This window comes from Mauremys mutica, chromosome 25 (assembly GCF_020497125.1).
Source record: "Mauremys mutica isolate MM-2020 ecotype Southern chromosome 25, ASM2049712v1, whole genome shotgun sequence".
Lineage (NCBI taxonomy): Eukaryota > Metazoa > Chordata > Testudines > Geoemydidae > Mauremys > Mauremys mutica.
The window spans coordinates 430,133-448,767 of NC_059096.1; the positions used below are offsets into that span (position 1 = coordinate 430,133).

An 18,635-nucleotide genomic window follows, 5' to 3' on the forward strand; every position below is an offset into this window, starting at 1 on the left:
TCACATGTAGCCTGTAGTAACATGTGACCTTTTTGTCAGCCCCTCAGCACCCAGGATTACCCCGGATTCTCAACCCCCTTCCTCTGAGAATCGGGATGTGGGGGATCGAGGAAGGGAGTTCATGGCCTGACAATGTTTGCCCACTGATGGATTTTTTCCATCAATACAATTGCCGCAGGGACGTTTGCACGCACACATTCTCTCAGTGATGAAAGGAAGCTTCTGTTTATCAGCCTTGCCCTCCTTGTTCGCTGCAGTGAAGTGTAAATGGTGCTGCATTTATTATTTGTATTCCATTGTTTGCCTGCTATAAATTATTATTTATATTGCCTTTTGAGCAGCATTCTTCCCTCAGAAATGGATCACATGGAACATCCCCCAGACAGACAGACACAGGCATTTGTCATGTGCTCCTTCCCTTAGAGCTCACAGACATTAATGCACCCTGGTGTTCTGTCCTGCAGGTGGCCAGGCTATGGGGTATCCAAAAGAACCGGCCAGCCATGAACTATGACAAGCTGAGCCGGTCCCTTCGCTATTATTATGAGAAAGGCATCATGCAGAAGGTTAGTTTGTGACGGGATCCAAGTTCTATGCTCGACCTGACACTTGTCTTGCTTGTGATTGGAGGTTTGGCTGGCTCATGGCAAGTTCTGAACCCCCCGACTTCCTGAGGTTCCCTCTTTCCCTGTGACTCTCTCCCCGGCCCACCATTCACAGAGCAGGAAGCAAAAAAACAAGCCCACTGAGGAAACGTTGAATCCAGGCATCCCAGGGGAAAGCCGATTGAGGGACGGGGTCATGCTTTCTCCATGTATACCTGCATTGGGGAGCAAGGGGGGGTCCTCTTAACAACAGTCAGGGCGCCTGTCATGGGATTAGCTGGCAAGGGAGGCTCTTGTTAGTGCTGGTTAGAGTTATAAAAAGGCTAAAGGTAGCACCTATCCATGTGCTCTGGGCAGCCTTGACGTAACCTATAAATACAGCATAAGTCCAGCAATTGAAGATAACCCACGACAAACCCTGCTCCTCATCGAATGGTTCTCCATCCCTACGGCTAAGAGTCTCCTCCCCGCCCTCCCCATTTCCAGCCCCCTAAGAGAAAAGCTGCCCCTTGCAACGTGCCCTGCCTGTTTATCGGGTGTGGTGTCACTGTCCCTGCAGCTATTCCAGGTGGGACTAGAGCAGCAGCCACAGAGGATGCTGGACAAAGTGGTGAAAACTGCCTCTCTGACATGGGGACAATCTAGAGGAGCCCAGGGTCTTTCCTAGCTCTGCGGGGTCTAGGGTGACCAGACAGCAAGTGTGAAAAATCAGGACAGGGGGTTGGGGGTAATAGGAGCTTTTATAAGAAAAATACCCCAAAATCAGGACTGTCCCTATAAAATCGGGACATCTGGTCACCCTAGGGTCCCTCTCATCCCCCACTGAACAACTCTCGTGCCAATGGCAGCTGTCATTCGCTGGGAGCAGCTAGCTGCATAACGAGTGGGTGGGACAGAGACCAGCATTCACCTTGTCTCCTCCTCCCTGCAGGTTGCTGGAGAGCGCTATGTGTACAAGTTTGTGTGTGAGCCTGAAGCCCTTTTCTCCCTGGCCTTCCCTGACAATCAGCGGCCAACCCTGAAAGCAGAGTTTGACCGGCAGATCAGCGAGGAAGACACTGTTCCTCTCTCCCACCTGGATGAGAACACGGCTTACATCCAGGACCTTGGGAGCCTCCCTTCCCAGGCTTACAGCAAGAGCTACCCCTACTAATCCCACCAGGAGCCCGCTGCACGGCCATTGTGTTTGTATCTATGGAGACGTTTGCTAGTAATCGATCTGCATAGGAGCTTTCCTGGCCAGCTTGGGCTCCACTAGACTCTTTGAATAGCTGCCTGTGAACAGGCAGCGGTGATGCAAGCCCATCCTTGGACAGCTAGCCAGTAGCTGAAGCTCGGAAAGACACTGGCTGCACCTCATTCACCCAGGATGTGGGCCCAGACTTGGTGCAGTTGAACTGGCTCTCTCCAATACAGAAACCTCTCAGTGCTGCCAGGGCAGAACAGCAGCAGCATCCGGAGCCAGTGCCATTAAATGTGTGATCGTGTCACATCCCCAGCATCAATCCTGTCTCTGGCCTTGGCCTCCCGCCAAGCGGGGTGGGGAGGAAATGGGAGCCTGTTGGGCTCGCTCCTCTCATTTTATGATTCTATGAAACTGCAGTTAATTCCCTCGCTTCCCCAGACACCGACACTCCTACACCCAACCTTCCTACAAGCACTGTTCTTACCCACACTACTTCTTACACGCTGGGGACAGGCCTGTCCCCAGAAGGGCAGTAGGGATCTGAAGGTTTCAGCTCACACTTGTTCCATACAAACTGCTCGGCAGGAATGGGGAACATTTCTTCCCTTGGATGTATTTGCTCCTGTCTTGGTGCCTACTTGCTCAGGATGCTTCGTCTCTGGGCTATTTAATGTTTGAAGCCTATTGTCATACTGGGAACGATACGAAGGGGACCAGCTGCTACCAGCCAATGCTGGCACGGTTCTGGTCTGCTTGACAGGAAATGTCACCATGGTGAGCCATGGAGCCCCTGGACTCCACTGGCCTGGAGTGTGGCTCTGAGCCAGAGGAACCCTGCAGATAAGTGGGTTAGGGTTAGGGTTAGGCTAGAGAGCAAAGCCTGAGATGGAAAGGGATGCTGGTGCCCATGGCTGGGCTGCTGATTGCTCCTGACTGAGTAGGGGCTGCCTACAGCAGCCAGGCTCCTCAAAACTGAAGAGCTTCCACCAAAAACATCCTCAGCAATTTTGAGAGACCCATTAATGCTGGTCAGACCTGCTGTTCCTGGGCATGTGGGTAAATCCTGGAGGTTAGAAAATAATCTCAGCCTCTGGATGTGAGGCATTCGCTTTGCAAAAAAGCCACACTCCCCTTGTTCATCTGTAGCTGGCTTTCCCAGATGGGCATGTGCGAGGGGTAAGAGAGGAGTTCATGAGAAGCTGTTGGGGGTCCCTACCGGCTAATGCAGCACGGGCTGCATAATGAGAGATTAGGAGACGCTTTACCAGCCTTCTCACTGAGAGGGCCCTTCTCCTACCCCCACTGTGCTAAGCAGCCCCACCCAGACACAACCACAGTAGGATCGCAGGAGCAGCAGTGCCTGTGTGGTGGAGCTCAGCTCTCCTTGCACCCCGTTGCTCCTCTGGCTGATTTTCAGGCTCCTGAGGGCAGAAAGGTGTTGGCTCAGCCTCATGTGGCAGTTTGGAGGGCAAGTTTTTTTATATTGCTTAAGAGGCTGATTTCCCAGGAGCTTCCTCTCTGTGCAGCTGGCAGGGATCCTCACGTCGGCTCCGGGTGCAATGTGGAGGGGAAGCTCTCCCTGACCCACAGGGTGGTGGGGATGTGCCATTTACAAAGTGCTCAGCCTGCTCCTCTGCACCCTTGTGAGAATCTCCCTCCTCCTCTGGCCCTCTGCAGCCTGCAGCCCTCGACCTGCTCACTCTCCATTGCCCCACAAGTGACGGAGAAGGGGGGGCCCTTCCCACTGGCATCATTTCTTTTTATTATTTATGAGTGTAAAAAATACTATAATCAATAAATTGGTCTATATCTTTGGCCGGTGCCCCTTCATTCAGCTCCCTGGCTTCTTCTGCCTTCCCTTCTAAGCTTGCTGTGCTTGGCTCATTGGCATCAGCATGCAGCTTTGTATGGATTGATTCAGCCAGATGGGGGATGTGCATTTACTTTCATGTTCCGTGTAGACCAAGGTATCGTCACTGACCAGAACTCTGTGCACTAGTGACCTGCTCCTGTGAAATCCTCCAACCCAAGTCGTGTCTGCCCTGCTGCAGCCCTTTCCAGCAGGTGAGACAAGGACAGGAGCAGTGGCAGATCATGGGCCTGCAGTGTGAGCTGGGCACGTGCAAGTTTTATACCAAATATTTGGGGGGATGTTTTTTCTCACTATGTGTTTAGTTTTTGTACCTGGCTAACAGCATTTGCTTTTTATGATTTGCAGTCAACTCTCATTGAGAAACAATGTACATTATAAGACTGCGCTAGCACCAGCTGCCTAAGATAAAGGTGCAAATTCTCCCAACGCTTTAAACCACCATTTTGGGTCAGGCCCTGTTCAGATACAGCTTTACAAATTACAATGCAGGGCATTACAGAAATCCCTTCCCACAATCCCCACCCTGCCCCTCCCATGCATGATTCACCCTACAGCCCAGCATCGGCTCCAGTCTTACTGGGCCATTGTCAGGGTGCTGAGAGTTGCTTTACCAATATACTAGCTGCAAATGTTCCCATGGGAAATGCTATTTGAGCTGTTCAAGCCTGCCCAGAGCTGGCTGCTGCTGGAAGGAGGATGGGGGCAAATATTAGATTTATAAACTTAATATTAAGTGAGAAAATGGAGTGTTTTGTTCTGTCCCCTGCCAGGCTGTGCAGGCAAGAAACCCAGAGTGAATGACTTGCATTCACACTGGCACCATGCTAGGCTTCCTGTGCATGTTAAATTGCTCCTGTCACAGCACCGCATAAGTCCCTGTTTAAAGGAGAAGTTGGTGGTCCAGTATTGCCTCTCCATTGCAGGAGGGCTGAGACTCAGAGTGCACATGTCCGCACTCAGGAAGAGATTGTGATACCTGGACAAATCTTTGTGGCTTTTCCACTCCTCAGAGGTGGGCTCCGTGGCCTCAGGAGTCAGTGAGCGCCTTCGGCTTTGAGTGCCTGCAAAGGGCATCCCAGGAGTCCTGCACTGAGGGAGCTGGGCCTGCGCGCTTTGCACAACTGCCTGGGTGGCAGGAAGCAGGTGAGAGGGCGGTGGTGGGCTGGGGAGAAAAATACACCAGGAAGCAATGGGGCAAGAGAAGAAGTGTGTTTTGTAGCTTGTCATTTCAGCACAGGACGACTGGAGACGCTGGCTGTGCTTGTGGGAGTCTGGTCATGCGAGGGTGATGCTGGGACTCTCCCATTAAACTTGGACAGGCAGGAGTTTTAATGTCGTGGTAATGCCCAGAAGAGAGAAGGTGCTTCTCATGACTCCACACTCGGCAGACTCTTTACTTCCTCCCTGAGCCTGTCTGTATTCACCATCCTCAGACCCGAATAAAAGAACCCGCTGTGCTTCACCCCACCCTGTCTCCATGTTCTCTGTGTGAGGCTGTTAGCGGACGGCTGCTCCCCCGCCTTGGCTAGGAAGCTCTAGGCCTGGGGCTTTCCCCACGGGAGAAGGATTGTCCAGAGTTCCACATCCCCCTGGTCCGTTTCCATCACCACAAACCTTCTGTCCATCTCCTTCCGCGATAGAGTGGAAACCCTGGAGAGTCACAAGCCAGGTGAATTTACTTCTGAGCTGAATCTCTCCTGACCATGGGCCTCTCGACCCTCCTCGCAGGCAGGTGCATGGGGTCAGAGGTGCTGGAAGCTTGTGTTAAATAGGAGGGTTGAAGGGAGAGGAGAGCGAGGTGGGTGCTCTGCAGGGGGAGCTGCTGAGACTTGACAGGGGAGGGGTGGCTCCCAGCTCCAGACTGGGAAGGGGGAGCCCCAGCAATGCATCTCTCTCCCCAGGTGTAGCTGCTGCTGGCACCAGCCCAATCACCCCAGTTCCTACCTGACCCCAGGCACCATGGCAGCCACTCCAGTTCCCACAGGTCCTGCTCTCGTTTTCATCTGTCCCCACCCACCTGGCACATGCATGCAGTTTACAGGGAATGACCCACGAGGGTGCACCCCACCCCCAATATTTCCATTGCAACGGTGCTAGCCTCCACCCCACTCCACCCTTGCCAGTTCCCCCCCATGCAGGGTGAGAGCCTCCCATCCTCCTGGATTAAACGCTGACATTTTGGTAGGTACAGCACAGTGGGGCTGTGAGCTGCGTTGTAACGCACATGTACAGCTACCTCCCAGCCTGGCCTTGAGCGTTAGAGACTCTGAGTGATTCCCTGTGCTTAATAAAGCTCATGAAGGTGCTCTGTGTAAGCAGGGCCCTGGGGACTCTAAACTCCAGCTGAGAGGCTGGACACCATGTGCAGGGTGTGGGATCTGCAGAATCACTGGCTGGAAAGTCCACTTGTTTCTGTCCTGGCTCTACAGTGTTTGCAGGGGTGGGGAAATCCCTGCTCTGGGAACTCCTGGTGTGTTCTCTGGCTCTGGCCTGGAAGGAGCTATAGAGCTCCTGCTGCAGAAGCCCCTTCTTGGCAGTCAAGCCAGGAACTGGGTTTGTGGTGCCCCCCGGGGTGTTGCTGCAGGATGCAGGAGGAACAGACTGAGGGCTTTGGGGGACATGGGAAGAAGGAAAGTTCATTATTTCAATAACTGTACCTGTATCAGCCCAGCCTGCCTTGGCAGGGACGGGACACTGCCATCTGGCTCAAGCGGTCCTTGTTAGGACAGTTCACAATGAAATCAGTAGTTTCCTGCCGCATCTGGTGCCAGGGGAGTAGCTATCTGCCTTGGCAGAGAACATCCCCCACATTCCTCTGCACAGTCCCAGGCTGATACAGGCTCCTGCCATTGGATCTCAGCTCTGTTATTTTAATTAAAATGGTCTTTTCCTGAGCCTGCTCCATACCACCACCCTCTTGTTGGGAAGTCTCACTATGAGCACTAGGGGCGCAGCGTGGGGCCAGCTTATGACTGAGCTCCCAGGCCCTAGCTGCAGAGCTGCCCATATAATAGAACAAGGTGCCATACAGGCAGTACCAAGCAGGATGACACCACCCGAGTGCACAGCAGAGGTAAGAGAGAAAAGCCATCCTGGGAGGATGTCAGAGGCACCGTCATCCCCTCAGCTGAGCTTTAGAAACAGCCTAGGAAATGCTGGCTCCAGCCAGCAACTGGCACAGGAGCCATCTCTAAGCCCAGGAATTCTTTGCTGCAGCTTTGCCTCCTGTCCCCAGGAAGGTCTTGTACATTCCTAAAGATTCTTTTCTCTCTTCTAGGAACCAAACCGTGCAGCTGTGAAAAAGGATCTGAGCTAGCCCCCTGTGTTCCCTGGTGTTGCACTTGCTGCCTCGTGAAAATTAAGAACAGTGGTAGCTTGCATTTATCTAGTGTATTTCACCCTGCAGGATATGACAGAGGTCTATTAACTCATGAATGGTGTGGAGAAAGTGAATAAGGAACACAAGAACCCTGGCTCACCCAATGATATTAATTGGCAGCAGGTTTAAAACAAACAAAGGCAAGTACTTCTTCACACAACCTGTGGAACTCGTTACCAGAGGATGTTGTGAAGAATATAACGGTTCAGAAAAGAACCGGATAAGTTCATGGAGGATAGGTCCATCAATGGTTATTAGCCAGGATGGTCAGAGATGCAAACCCATGCTCTGGGTGTCCCTAATCTTCTGACTGCGAGAAGCTGGGATTGGACGACAGGGCTGGATCACTCAATAATTGCCCTGTTCTGTTCATCTCGTCTGAAGCATCTGAGACCAAGTACTGTTGGAAGACAGGATACTGGGCTAGGTGGACCATTGGTCCGGCCCAGCAAGGTCATTCTTTTGTTCTTATCCCAAAGTGCTTTGCATACACATTATGCTGCAATTTCTATGCTAGTGCTCAGTCCAGCCAGCCCCTGAGCAGGGTATTTTGGGGACTAATCCACTTTCAGGCAAAATTTTAAACCTGTGTCTCTCTTTGGATTTTTCAAGTCACTGCAGTAGGATGGACAGACATGGGGGGTGGTTCTGGGAACTGGTGAGATCAGGTTCTCATAACCAAGGAGGAGTGAGCTCTGAAGGACAGAGGTTTATAATCAGCAGATCAGAGCCCTGGGAGTCAATAAATCTCAGCAGGAGACTGCTGGGGCAGGTGACTAGTGAGGGAGCTGCTCAAATGTTAAAGCCCACATCTTCCATCCCTAACTCTGCACCTGAGAGGCAAGTATTGTTCCTACCAGATAAAACATTTGTCAATTCTGGGCCTGACCTACATAATGGTGCACATGCTAGCTAGTGTATTAAAGCAGCAGCAGTTCTTTTGTTACAAAGATAATTCTAAAGCACAGCAGGGTCCGAACAGAGGGGATTTTTCTCTTGGACTCCCATGTCACTGTCACTACAGTAGATTTCCTTACATGTGTTAGCTGCAGTTAATTGCTTGAAAGCACGTCAAGCTAGCAAAACATACAACCTCCCCCAACCCATTAGAAAAATTCCCAATTCAAGTTTTGTTCCCTAATGGGCAGATGGGGAGAAAGCCCATGATATTCTTTATGAAACTGCCAAAAGTCATGGGTTCTGTCACAGGAATTCTGATCATGACAAAGAGCCAGACACTGGGTACAATACGTATATTGAAAAGGTCTCACCATCTTTTCCATTGTTGCTGATTACACCTCTCGTTTCAGCCTGGTGAATTAGCCACTGAAACGTGACTATGCTACAGGACCAACTGGAAACAAATTCTCCATGATAAGTTCTTTGTGATTTAGTTTTTCCTAATGTGGATTTTCTATTTTCAGAGCAGTTTCTATTGTTGCTCTAGCCCCACAGCTACTCCTGCTGTAGGAATAATACAAAGCCCAGCAGGAAGCATCATAAATCGACTACCCAGAGTCTGATGCAAAGTTCCTTTCTGGTCATACTAAATAATTAACGTAACGTTACAGTCTGTCCCAGATGTGCCCTTAGAATACGCTGTATGGGATGAGGGAATTCATCCTAATATTAAAGGACGGCCATGCAGAACTACACTCATATCAGAGTGTGGCTAGAGCACTTTCTCATGCAGGCTACATAAGAAATTCTTGGTAACATAAAAAAATCCTCTTACTCTGAAATATTAATGAATGGAGATACTGAAGGACACAGGCAGCAGCAAAATTCCTATTGAAGGTGGAGCCATGAGTGAACAGGAGAGGATTAGGAGAGGAGGGTTATATTATATGTTGCTTAGGTCAGATGCAATAATTTAAGGTGCCTTGTCCATTCTGCTTGGGGGTTCTGAAAATGCTTCCTCACACCATGAGTGAAGCAGCATTCGCAGCACTATGCAGGCGAGACGCACGCTGCTGGAAAGGGATTATTGCCTGGCCCCAATCCCCTGACCTGGGTCAGAGTCCCAGAGGTCACATGACAGGGCATGAAAATATAGCTTCCCCTCGACTGTTATGTGTGTTTCCAAATAACGTCTTCTTGACAGCCCAGCATGCTGCTGCTGCTGAACCTTCCCTTCCTCCCACTTGCCTCTGCCAGAGCATGGAGTCCCTCAGGCAGAGCCGGGTTCTGTGCTCTGGGAACACCCTGCCTCTCCATGCTGCTCACCAGTTTAGAGCGAGCTGGATACTGGCCCATCATTCCCATTAATGCTAATGGAGGGACTGCAGCACATTAAGCAGGCAATCTACCCAACAGCCACTGGGACAGAAACCCCTTGCTCTCCCAGGCAAGGAATCCCACTGGACAGGGCAGTGACACTGTAACATGGACTGAGACTCTGGAGCGAACTACACCTTCACTTGTGACCCCATGATGCCCTCCCAGCCCCACCATGAGGTGGGTCAAGATAATTCACCCTACATTACTCAGAAGGAAACAGGCACCGAGAAGGGAAGTGACTATCTTTTAACCAGTTACTGATCCATGAGAGGACCTTCCCTCTTATTCCATGACTTCTTACTTTGCTTAAGAGCCTTTCATGCAAGACCTTGAGAAAGATTTGCCCCTATCCTGTTTATTCAGCACATTATTGCTGCATCTGTCTCTGAAATTCCCTTCTCCATTATTGCTCATTGATCTGTCATTTCATGCTACATGTTTCCACTTTTCGGAATTAGCTTCATGCTCCTTGCAGGTGCTGCTTGCTGCTATTGCACTTTTGCTCTGGTTCTGTGTGATTACGTCTGCCTACTTAGAGCTGTCAGCATTGAGGACTCTCCCATCAGTCTAGGTCACAAACCAGCTTCCAATAACATAACAGCCCACTGGCTGACTTTCAGTGCTAGAGCCCAGCTGCACCCACTGAATTGCTTCTACTGGCTTGAAAACTCCAAACTACCCTGAACTGACTGAACTAGAACCCATGGAGGGAAGAGCTCTTAGAAGGATGAATGGTTTAAGAGAGGGAGACAGGTGTCAATCATGGAGCTGAGCAAAATGTTTGCAGCACCAGGAGAAGAGCCTGCAGGAAACTTGCCTGCTTTTGTCACAGAGGAGCAGCGCAGGTGATTGGCATTCACTTTATAGCACTGCGTTTAAATTAGGGTTTCAGGGTGAAAATTGCCCGTTCCAGCTGCATTTTGCAGCTGGATTTGGAGTTTGTCTGAACCCAAATCTTATGGGCTACAGGCTCCAATAGATTGGAACCAAAGGATCTCATCACACAAACTGCCAAGGCAAAACCTCTACCAGTCTCCACAGCGTGGGGAAATTCCTTAATCTGTGCACCCCTTGTGTGTGAACGCTGAACTCAGCGCTCCCTCTGCTGGACTCAGGGAGAGTCAGACTAGTTTTATGTAACTAATGCTGCCTAGGCCCTTGTTGACCAGGAAAGTGGCTGCTTCACTCCAGCTGTCACTGACATCATTCCTCACCCTGGCGCTGCTCCTGGCCAAAGAAAATAGATGGGACCAGGGCAGCTCCACCACAGCCTGACTGCTACAAACCGCAGACGGGTAACGGTGCTTTACGCAAACCTTCCCCACTTCCCCCCACCTGTCCACACACAATGGAAACAGGATCCCTGGCTCCTCCGCTTGTGTCTTTCCCACTATTTATCCTCTCACACGCTCTACATTTCTGCTTGTTAATGGCAGAGGATTTGGGAGCTGGCAGTTCCCCCTTCTGGGATTTGCTTTAAACCTCTGCAGTTTGTGCAAACTCTGCCTGTTGGACCTTCTCCAGGGAAATCGTTGGGAAAATAAATTGGGGGGGAGGGAGGGAGGGAAGGCCAGAGCCCTAGAACTGACAGTTTTCTGCCACATATTAGCAGGCATAAGTCAGCCAAGGGGAGCACAGGCATTGGCATTTCTACCCCTCTGCCCCTCACAGCCATCCTCAGCTGGGGTTGATGCTGCCTCCTTTTCCTGCTGAATTCAGGGGATTTATCCTGAGCTAGAGCAGACTCAACCCCAGATTTCAGGCTTTAGAATTACAGCAGCTGCACAAGGGATTACCTGGGACCAGGAGGCTGCAGGGTAAAAAGGCAAACCCCACCCATTGCCCCATCTCTAGGTTCAACAGAGGAACCCATCTACGCTCCCCATCACTGCATGCACACACCACCCTCACTGATCTTAGACTGAATTTATTGCCTGCCACCAGTCATGTGACTGGGGTCAGGGTTGAAAGGTCAGCACCCATATCACATGACATGTTAGTGTCACCTGATTGCCCAGTTACAAAGCCCTACCACACTTCCTGCGCACACAGTGCTCAAAGTTCCTGATCTTCTCAAATACAAACCAAGCAGAGGCCCAGGCAGGCCTCTGTAGGGGTCAGACTCTGGCCAGAGCCCTGCACATAAAGGGAAGCTTAGAATTTTTTTTTCCACAAAATGTTGTTTCTCTTTCATTCTCCTATAATTAAAAAAACTTGGAAGGGAAGTTGCTCAGAACTCCTGTTTTGGGGAAGATAGCTGTAGCAAACACCACAGCGGTGAATGCTGCAGGAAGTTCTGCAAGTGGGAAACGAGGGTTGTAACGGAAAGTGTTTTCCATCCTGAGCTATCGCGCTAGCTAGTGGCCATTCTAATATAACAGGAGTAGCGCCCCATTCCCTCTGCTGCAGGAACAGATCATTCACAGCACAGCCAGAACCCAGCCTTTCTTGGCAGACTGCATCCTTGAAGGTTGTGCAGCCCATCTGAGCCCCAGCCAGGATGCCAGCATTGCTGAATCTCATGATAACTGTTTTTCTTAAAGCCGCAGCTTCCAGAAGCAAGAGTGCCTGACAATCTGTTTTTTGGTTTGTTTTTGTTTTTTTAAGTAAGTTTCTAGCCTTCATGGTTGTGAAGAAAAGCTTGAAAACATGAAGCAAGTGCAGTCTAAAGGCTCAAAAGGCAAAGAAAAAGAACCAAACAGTGACTTTAAAAAAAACAACCTCATGATTTTAAGACAGTCACACAATTTTTGAATGCTGGGTCTAGCACTAAGTGGGATGCGCAGGCTGGGCTGCTTACCTCACACGTATTTTTGTTGACTCAAGTATCCAATCGATGGAGAGAGAGTGAAGGGCGAGCAGCTGTAGCCCAAAGCTCGTCACAGACTTCTCCACCAGGAGATGGAATCAAATAGGTGGCTTGAATTTATTTTTCCAGACTTGAAGGAAATCAAACAGTGGCCTTATGCCATTGCTCTTCTTAGAGAGCAACCCTGTCACTCGGGCTGGTTTGAGTCATGGGAGACTTTCTGATCACACCACTGCTAGTAATGGGGGTTGAATCAGTTTTCTGTTATTGGCTGTGACCAAACACTGTGGTTTGCATCTGCACACTGCCATAGATCACACACCGTTCTAGGGCCTAGCTGCCAGCCCTGGAGGCTCTCATGTGGTTTCTGATAGCAAAGTTGCTCTTTCAAATATTGTTCCCCCCATCAGGGCTGGCCTTACCCTGGGGCGACCGCCTCAGGTGCCAGACTGTGGGGGGCACCACTAGGACCCGGAGTGTAGAAAATTGTGTCTGCTGCTGGTGCACATGTATTCTCTCTGCTCTGGATGCACAGAGATGGTGGAGTGCTGTGCTGGAGGAAGGAGGGCACAAGAGACATAACAGGCAGGCAGGAGAAAATGTGAGAGGGAGATAAAGCAGCAGGAGCTGCAGAGAGAGAGAGGAGGAGGAGCCTCTTATGTACCTCTCTAGCACCCCCAGGAGCCTGGACTGATTCCCACCAGCTTCTCAGGGAGCTTCCTGTTTCCTGCTGCTTCCCTGAACCCACTTGAGGAGAACTGGCAGTCACCTGAAGTAGTAGGAGCCAGTTAGGCCCTTAAGATGCTGATATCTTCCCTCACTCAGGCCCTGCTATCAGCCTGCTTATTTGTCCCCTTCAACTGAGTGTTGAGAGCCACTATAGCTGGCACAGAACAGCAGTCATGAGTGAAAGAAGAAAATGCCCCTCTGGGGCAGCATTCAGAAAAAGAAAGAAAGCGAAGGAAGCTTTTCTATCTAAGCAGGAAGGAGCTCTCCTGAGATACATAGACACAAATGTTCACGGTGAGCTTCCAGCCCCAGTGAGGATGGGAGTGGTGAGGAGATGCCTGATCTTCCAGTTAGTCAGAGTGCAGGTGACCTGGCAGCTACTGCAGCATCCATATCTCCATCTCAAATGGATGTAACCATGCACATTCCTAATGAAAAGTGTAGATCAGAGAAGTGTGGTGGAGGCGCAAGAAACAGCTGCTGCTGAGTTTAGTTCCTTAAGTCTAGAAGATCCAGGACTGTGGACCCACTTGAGCAGTAGCCTGAAGGACTTCCTTGTACTGCATGGGCCACAGCAAGTGAAAAACTTCATGTTCTCCAAAGACAATGAAAATAGAAGTTTCCATCCAAAACATTACTGGTGTGAAATCCCCAATGGTGACAAAGTGCAGAGGCCATGGCTTAGGTACTCAAAACCTCAGAATTAAAGGTTATAATTGGAGATATACCAATCTCTTAGAACTGGAAGGGACCTTGAAAGGTCATCAAGTCCAGCCCCCTGCCTTCACTAGCAGGACCAATTTTTGCCCCAGCTCCCTAAGTGGCCCCCTCAAGGATTGAACTCACAACCCTGGGTTTAGCAGGCCAATGCTCAAACCACTGAGCTATCCCTCCTCCCTAAGTTGCATACTGTTTTTGTTGTGAACTCTTCCAGTCTAATGTTCCAGCCACATTGAGTTCTACAGGAACAAAGGACTGGAATAATCTGGCTAGAAATCTGGCATGCCATAAGAAGGCAGCAAATCACCCGAGAGCATTCCATAGGCGGAAAGAGCTTGAGATGAGACTAAGGTTAAAGGCCACCATAGATTATCAGTATCAAGAGAAGATTGCATCAGAGTCTCTTTACTGGCAAAATGTTCTGAAAAGGCTCGTTGCCATTGTGAGAATGCTTGCTACCCAAAACCTAGCACTGCGTGGCACTTCAGATCAGCTGCAACAATGGAAACTTCCTTAAAATTGTGGTGCTGATGGCTGAGTTTGATGCTGTATTCTAGGAGCATCTACGAAAAGTCACCACCCAAGAAATGTACACACACCGTTACCTTGGAAAACAATTCAAAATGAGATCACACAGTTACTGGCAACAAAAGTCAAACAGAAGATTGTGGCAGATCTGAAGTCAGCAAGATATAACTCTGTTATTCTGGACTGCACACCTGACATCAGCCATATGGAACAAATGACTTTAATGGTGCGTTTTGTAACAACAACAGAACCTAGTGAAAATGTCCCTGCAATGGTGACTGTCAGAGAGCATTTTCTAGAATTTATTGACAGTGATGATACTACAGGAGCTGTTATAACAAATGTACTTCTTAAAAAGCTGGACGATATGGGAATTGCAATAGGTGACATCAGAGGTCAGTGCTACGATAATGGTGCCAACATGAGAAGAAAGAACAGAGGAGTGCAGACACGGATCCAAGAGTTAAACCCTTGAGCTTTTTTTGTCCCATGTAGTTCTCATTCATTGAACTTGGTGGCCAGTGATGCAGCATCAGTTTCTAATGAGGCTGCTGAATTTTGTAATGTAATTCAAAGCATCTATGTATTTTTCTCTGCATCCACTCATCGATGGTAAATTTTGAAGAAACATCTGGGAACATCCTCTCTGACACTGAAACCACTAAGTGCCACACGATGGGAAAGTCGAGTGGAGGCAATAAAGCCTATCAAACACCAAATTGGGAAGATAGATGATGCCATAGTTGCCATCATGGAGGATAATGCTATGACAGGAACTGTTCGTGCGAGAACAGTGGCAGAGGGATATGGAATCACCAGAAACATACATAACTTCCAATTTTTGTCTGGCTTCGTGTTGTGGTATGACATACTGTTTGAAATAAATGTTGTAAGCAAGAGACTCCCAAGGTGTTGACCTTGGAATATCTGGAGCAATGGAACAACTGGACAAAGCAAAGTCATACCTACAGTCTTACCGGGTAGATGAGGGATTTCAAAACATTCTGAAGAGTGCACAGAAGTTGGCAGAGGAACTTCAAACTGAAGCTATTTTCCCGCCCATTCAAAAATACAAGTCACCGAAGAAGACAACATTTTGATTACGAGGCACGGGATTAATCCCATAAGAGACCCCAAACAACAATTCAAAGTTGAATTCTTTAACCAGGTGCTAGATTGTGCAATACAGTCAGTTGAAGAACATTTCATGCAGCTCAAGGACCACAGCAATATATTTGGGATGTTGTATGATATTCCAAAACTCCTCACTATACCTGAACAAGACCTACACCAGCAATGCAGAGCACTAGAGACAGTGTTGACACATGATGACATGTGCGATATTGATGCGAGTGGATTTAGGTGATGAACTGAAAGCCCTTTCAAGATACATTTCAGCAGGATCAACTCCAAAGGCTGTTCTGGAATATATGTGCATAAATAAGATGACCACCCTCTTTCCAAATGCTTTTGTTGCTCTGCGCATATTTCTAACACTTCCTGTAACAGTTGCCAGTGGAGAATGCAGCTTCTCCAAGCTGAAGTTAATACAAACACATCTACGCTCCACAATGACACAGGAGAGGCTGGTCGGCCTTGCAACCATCTCAATAGAGCATGAGCTGGACCAGACTGTGGACCTTCAGGAAGCAGTTCAAATCTTTGCAACCAAGAAGGCACGGAAAGCACCACTTCGATTGTTCAGATAAAAATGCCGGTGTTTACTATGCAGACAAGAAAAGTTAACTTTTAAATACCTGAACAGCAAATGTGTTACTTAAAATTTTTGAACAAGGCATTTTAAGTTGTTAGTTCTCCTTTATTGGGGTAGGTAGCAGAGCAGTACCATGAGAGGAGAACAGGAAGAAGGCAGAATTGAGACCTTTCAAAGTTTTGGCCCAAGCGAGGGGGTATGGGGGCGTCATTTGAGCTCCCTGCCTCAGGTGAAATGTTGTGGGCCGGCCCTGTCCCCTGTGCTAAAATCATGCCAACCCCAGCCATCTCGGAAGGAACAAACATCCTCTCCAGCACAATTCTATCAGGCCCGTGTGAGATACCGTTTCTGAACAAACCTGCAGCAAGCACAGTTCAGTCCCCAGGGTACGTGAGTGCCTAAGCTGTGCTAAGTGAGCACGAACTAAGGGAAGAAGAGTGGTTAGAACACAGGACTGGGAGTCAGGCACCTAATCTCTGCCACTGACTCAGAGTGAGCCTGGGCAAATAGCTTCCCCTTGCCTGTGTCCCTGTAGAACGGAGATAACACTGAACACAGACAGGATCAGGACACACATCTACAGCAAACAGGGAGGTGCTGTTTTGAGTGGCATTTTTTGGTGTATAACTGCACTTTGACTGAGCCAACTGCTCACCAGCCACAAGCACAGAATTTAAATAAACTAGTGTGCAGGTTTCTTCACCCCAAGCCTATGGTCAGACCAGCTACAGGATTTATGTATGCTGCAGAACATACACCTATAAACCACATTTCGGAGATTCAGATACTCAGTTACCATATTCCCAGCTGGCCTGAAAGAACAATACATTCATAAATGAGAAATTCCACCAAACTGCTAATGGGTCAGTATCGTGACCCTCTCTCTAATTGTCACAAAATCTCATGAAAACCAAATTAGGAGAAAACAAAACTCTCATTGTATGGCAGCACACTGCTGTCACAATGGGTCTGGTAACAAGCCCATTAAATGAGGGGAAGGCAGTTGCTATAACAGATGGAACACGTGTGGGGCTGCCTGTAAAAGTCTTATTTATCTTGCTTGGATTAAGGGCAAAAGGTTGATTTATTTGGAGAGAGAGTGTGCATGTGAGAGAAGTTTGATATTTTTTGTCCAAGATACTTTATGTGACAGCAGGCTGTATGCAGGCGACACATACAAAGGGGACTGCAGATCTTCAGCATGTGCAGCTGGAGTTTGGACAAGTGCACTGGATGTTGTGTGTCCCCACAAAGATTCACCACGTGAATTCAACAGAATTGGAGGGGAGCACGCTGGGGCTTCTTGTACTTGGGGGTAGGAGAGCATCACACCAACCTCTGAGAAACCAGTGGGAGTGACCTTACTTGAGGCTAGTTACTGCACCTTGCATCAGGGTGCTCCACGAGTAACACTCCCAGCTTCTAGAAGTGGAAAGTCCATAGAGACTTTGACATGAACTGGGCAGGAGAGGCTGCAAGCTCCTCTTTGTCAGAGCCCAAAGCTCCTGAGAAGAGCAGAGTGTTTCAGATTGCTTCTTGGACTTCAACAGAGAAGCCTTTTGAATAAAGCAGCTGATACCAGGACACATGATGCTATAGCCAGCTAGCAAAGGGCAGGGTAGGACAGCCCTTTCCCTACCCAGATCCTGAGCACTGATGGCAGCCTGCCCACTGCCTATTGTAGCAGTTTGGTTATACATTTTTAATCCTTGGGTTCCTAGATCTGCATCCCTGGTTCTCCCTGTGCTTAACTGTAACTTGCCTTCTGCCACCAGCTATAAAGTTAACAAGGATGCTTTGGCAGCCATTTCCCTGCTTAATTACAGTGTATGGCTTTGTGCAAGCACTTTGTCCAGCTGCAACAGGAAGCAGAGAGCCACCCTGGCCTGAGGGCATATTGTTTTCTCCCACCCCCACCCCCACGCACATAAGCCTGCTGCTGCCAGGGATGAGAAGCTAGAGCCAGCACACCCCATCACATCATGTTCATGAAAAGATCTCTGCTATCATCCCCAGCACCACAACCAGGGCTGCAGAAGTGTAAGGAGATGGTTCATTTCTAAAACTCTGATCCCCAGTGGTAGAGAGGGACGGATGAGGAGACTATGTGTATGGCTCTACATACACTGCTCTGGGTCAAGCGTTCCCTCAGGCCTGTCTACATGGGAAAGTTTTTACCAGTTATACCGGTTTAACCCCCTCGGTTGACACACTTACGCTAGTGAAAAAGTGGCTTTTTTGGTTTAAACACCTTCCCAAACGGATATAAGCTAACACCACTCTGATACCAGAATCCAAGTGCCTACACACTGGGGCTTATATTAGTATACCTATATTGGTTTAAATTCACATTTTACCTTATATTGGTATAACCTTCCAGCATAGACAAGTCCTCAGACCCTCTGTCACCTTGATTTTCCCAGAGTTTAGTTACATGCACACTGCTGAAATAGTTATTCTTTAGACTAACTGCAGATGGGCCTCCTAGAGGAATCACTGAGTGAAATTCTAGGGCCTGTGTTATACTTGAGGACAAACTAGGTGCTCATAATGATCCTTTCTAGCCTCAGAATCTACAGATATCAATGAACAGTTGCTTAACTTTAGACTAGAAACCTTTGTAGTGACTGTACTTCCTTCTGACTCTAATTCCATGGGTACAGTGACTTTCTAGCATCTGCCAGTGGATACATCTGAGAACTTGTTCCAAGCAGGACAGCTCTATAAAGCCTGTTGCAAAGGGCTGTGTGTAAACCAACATGCCGGTTTCATAGTTCAGTTCTGGAAGGCATGTGCACGCTGCCTTGGAGCC

The 18,635-nt window shown here is 48.8% G+C and overlaps 1 protein-coding gene across 8 annotated transcripts in view; it reads left to right on the plus strand.

The window, feature by feature from the left end:
* Positions 1–5,123, plus strand: part of ETV4 (ETS variant transcription factor 4) — a 44,224-nt gene extending 39,101 nt beyond the window's left edge. For all 8 annotated transcript variants that reach the window (XM_044999839.1, XM_044999840.1, XM_044999843.1 and 5 more), the window contains 2 exons: positions 465–566; positions 1,537–5,123. In XM_044999839.1, the coding sequence (XP_044855774.1) occupies positions 465–566; positions 1,537–1,758 (324 nt within the window). In that variant the 3' untranslated portion in view covers positions 1,759–5,123. The remainder of the gene's footprint in view (positions 1–464; positions 567–1,536) is intronic.
* The last annotated feature ends 13,512 nt before the right edge of the window (positions 5,124–18,635 follow it).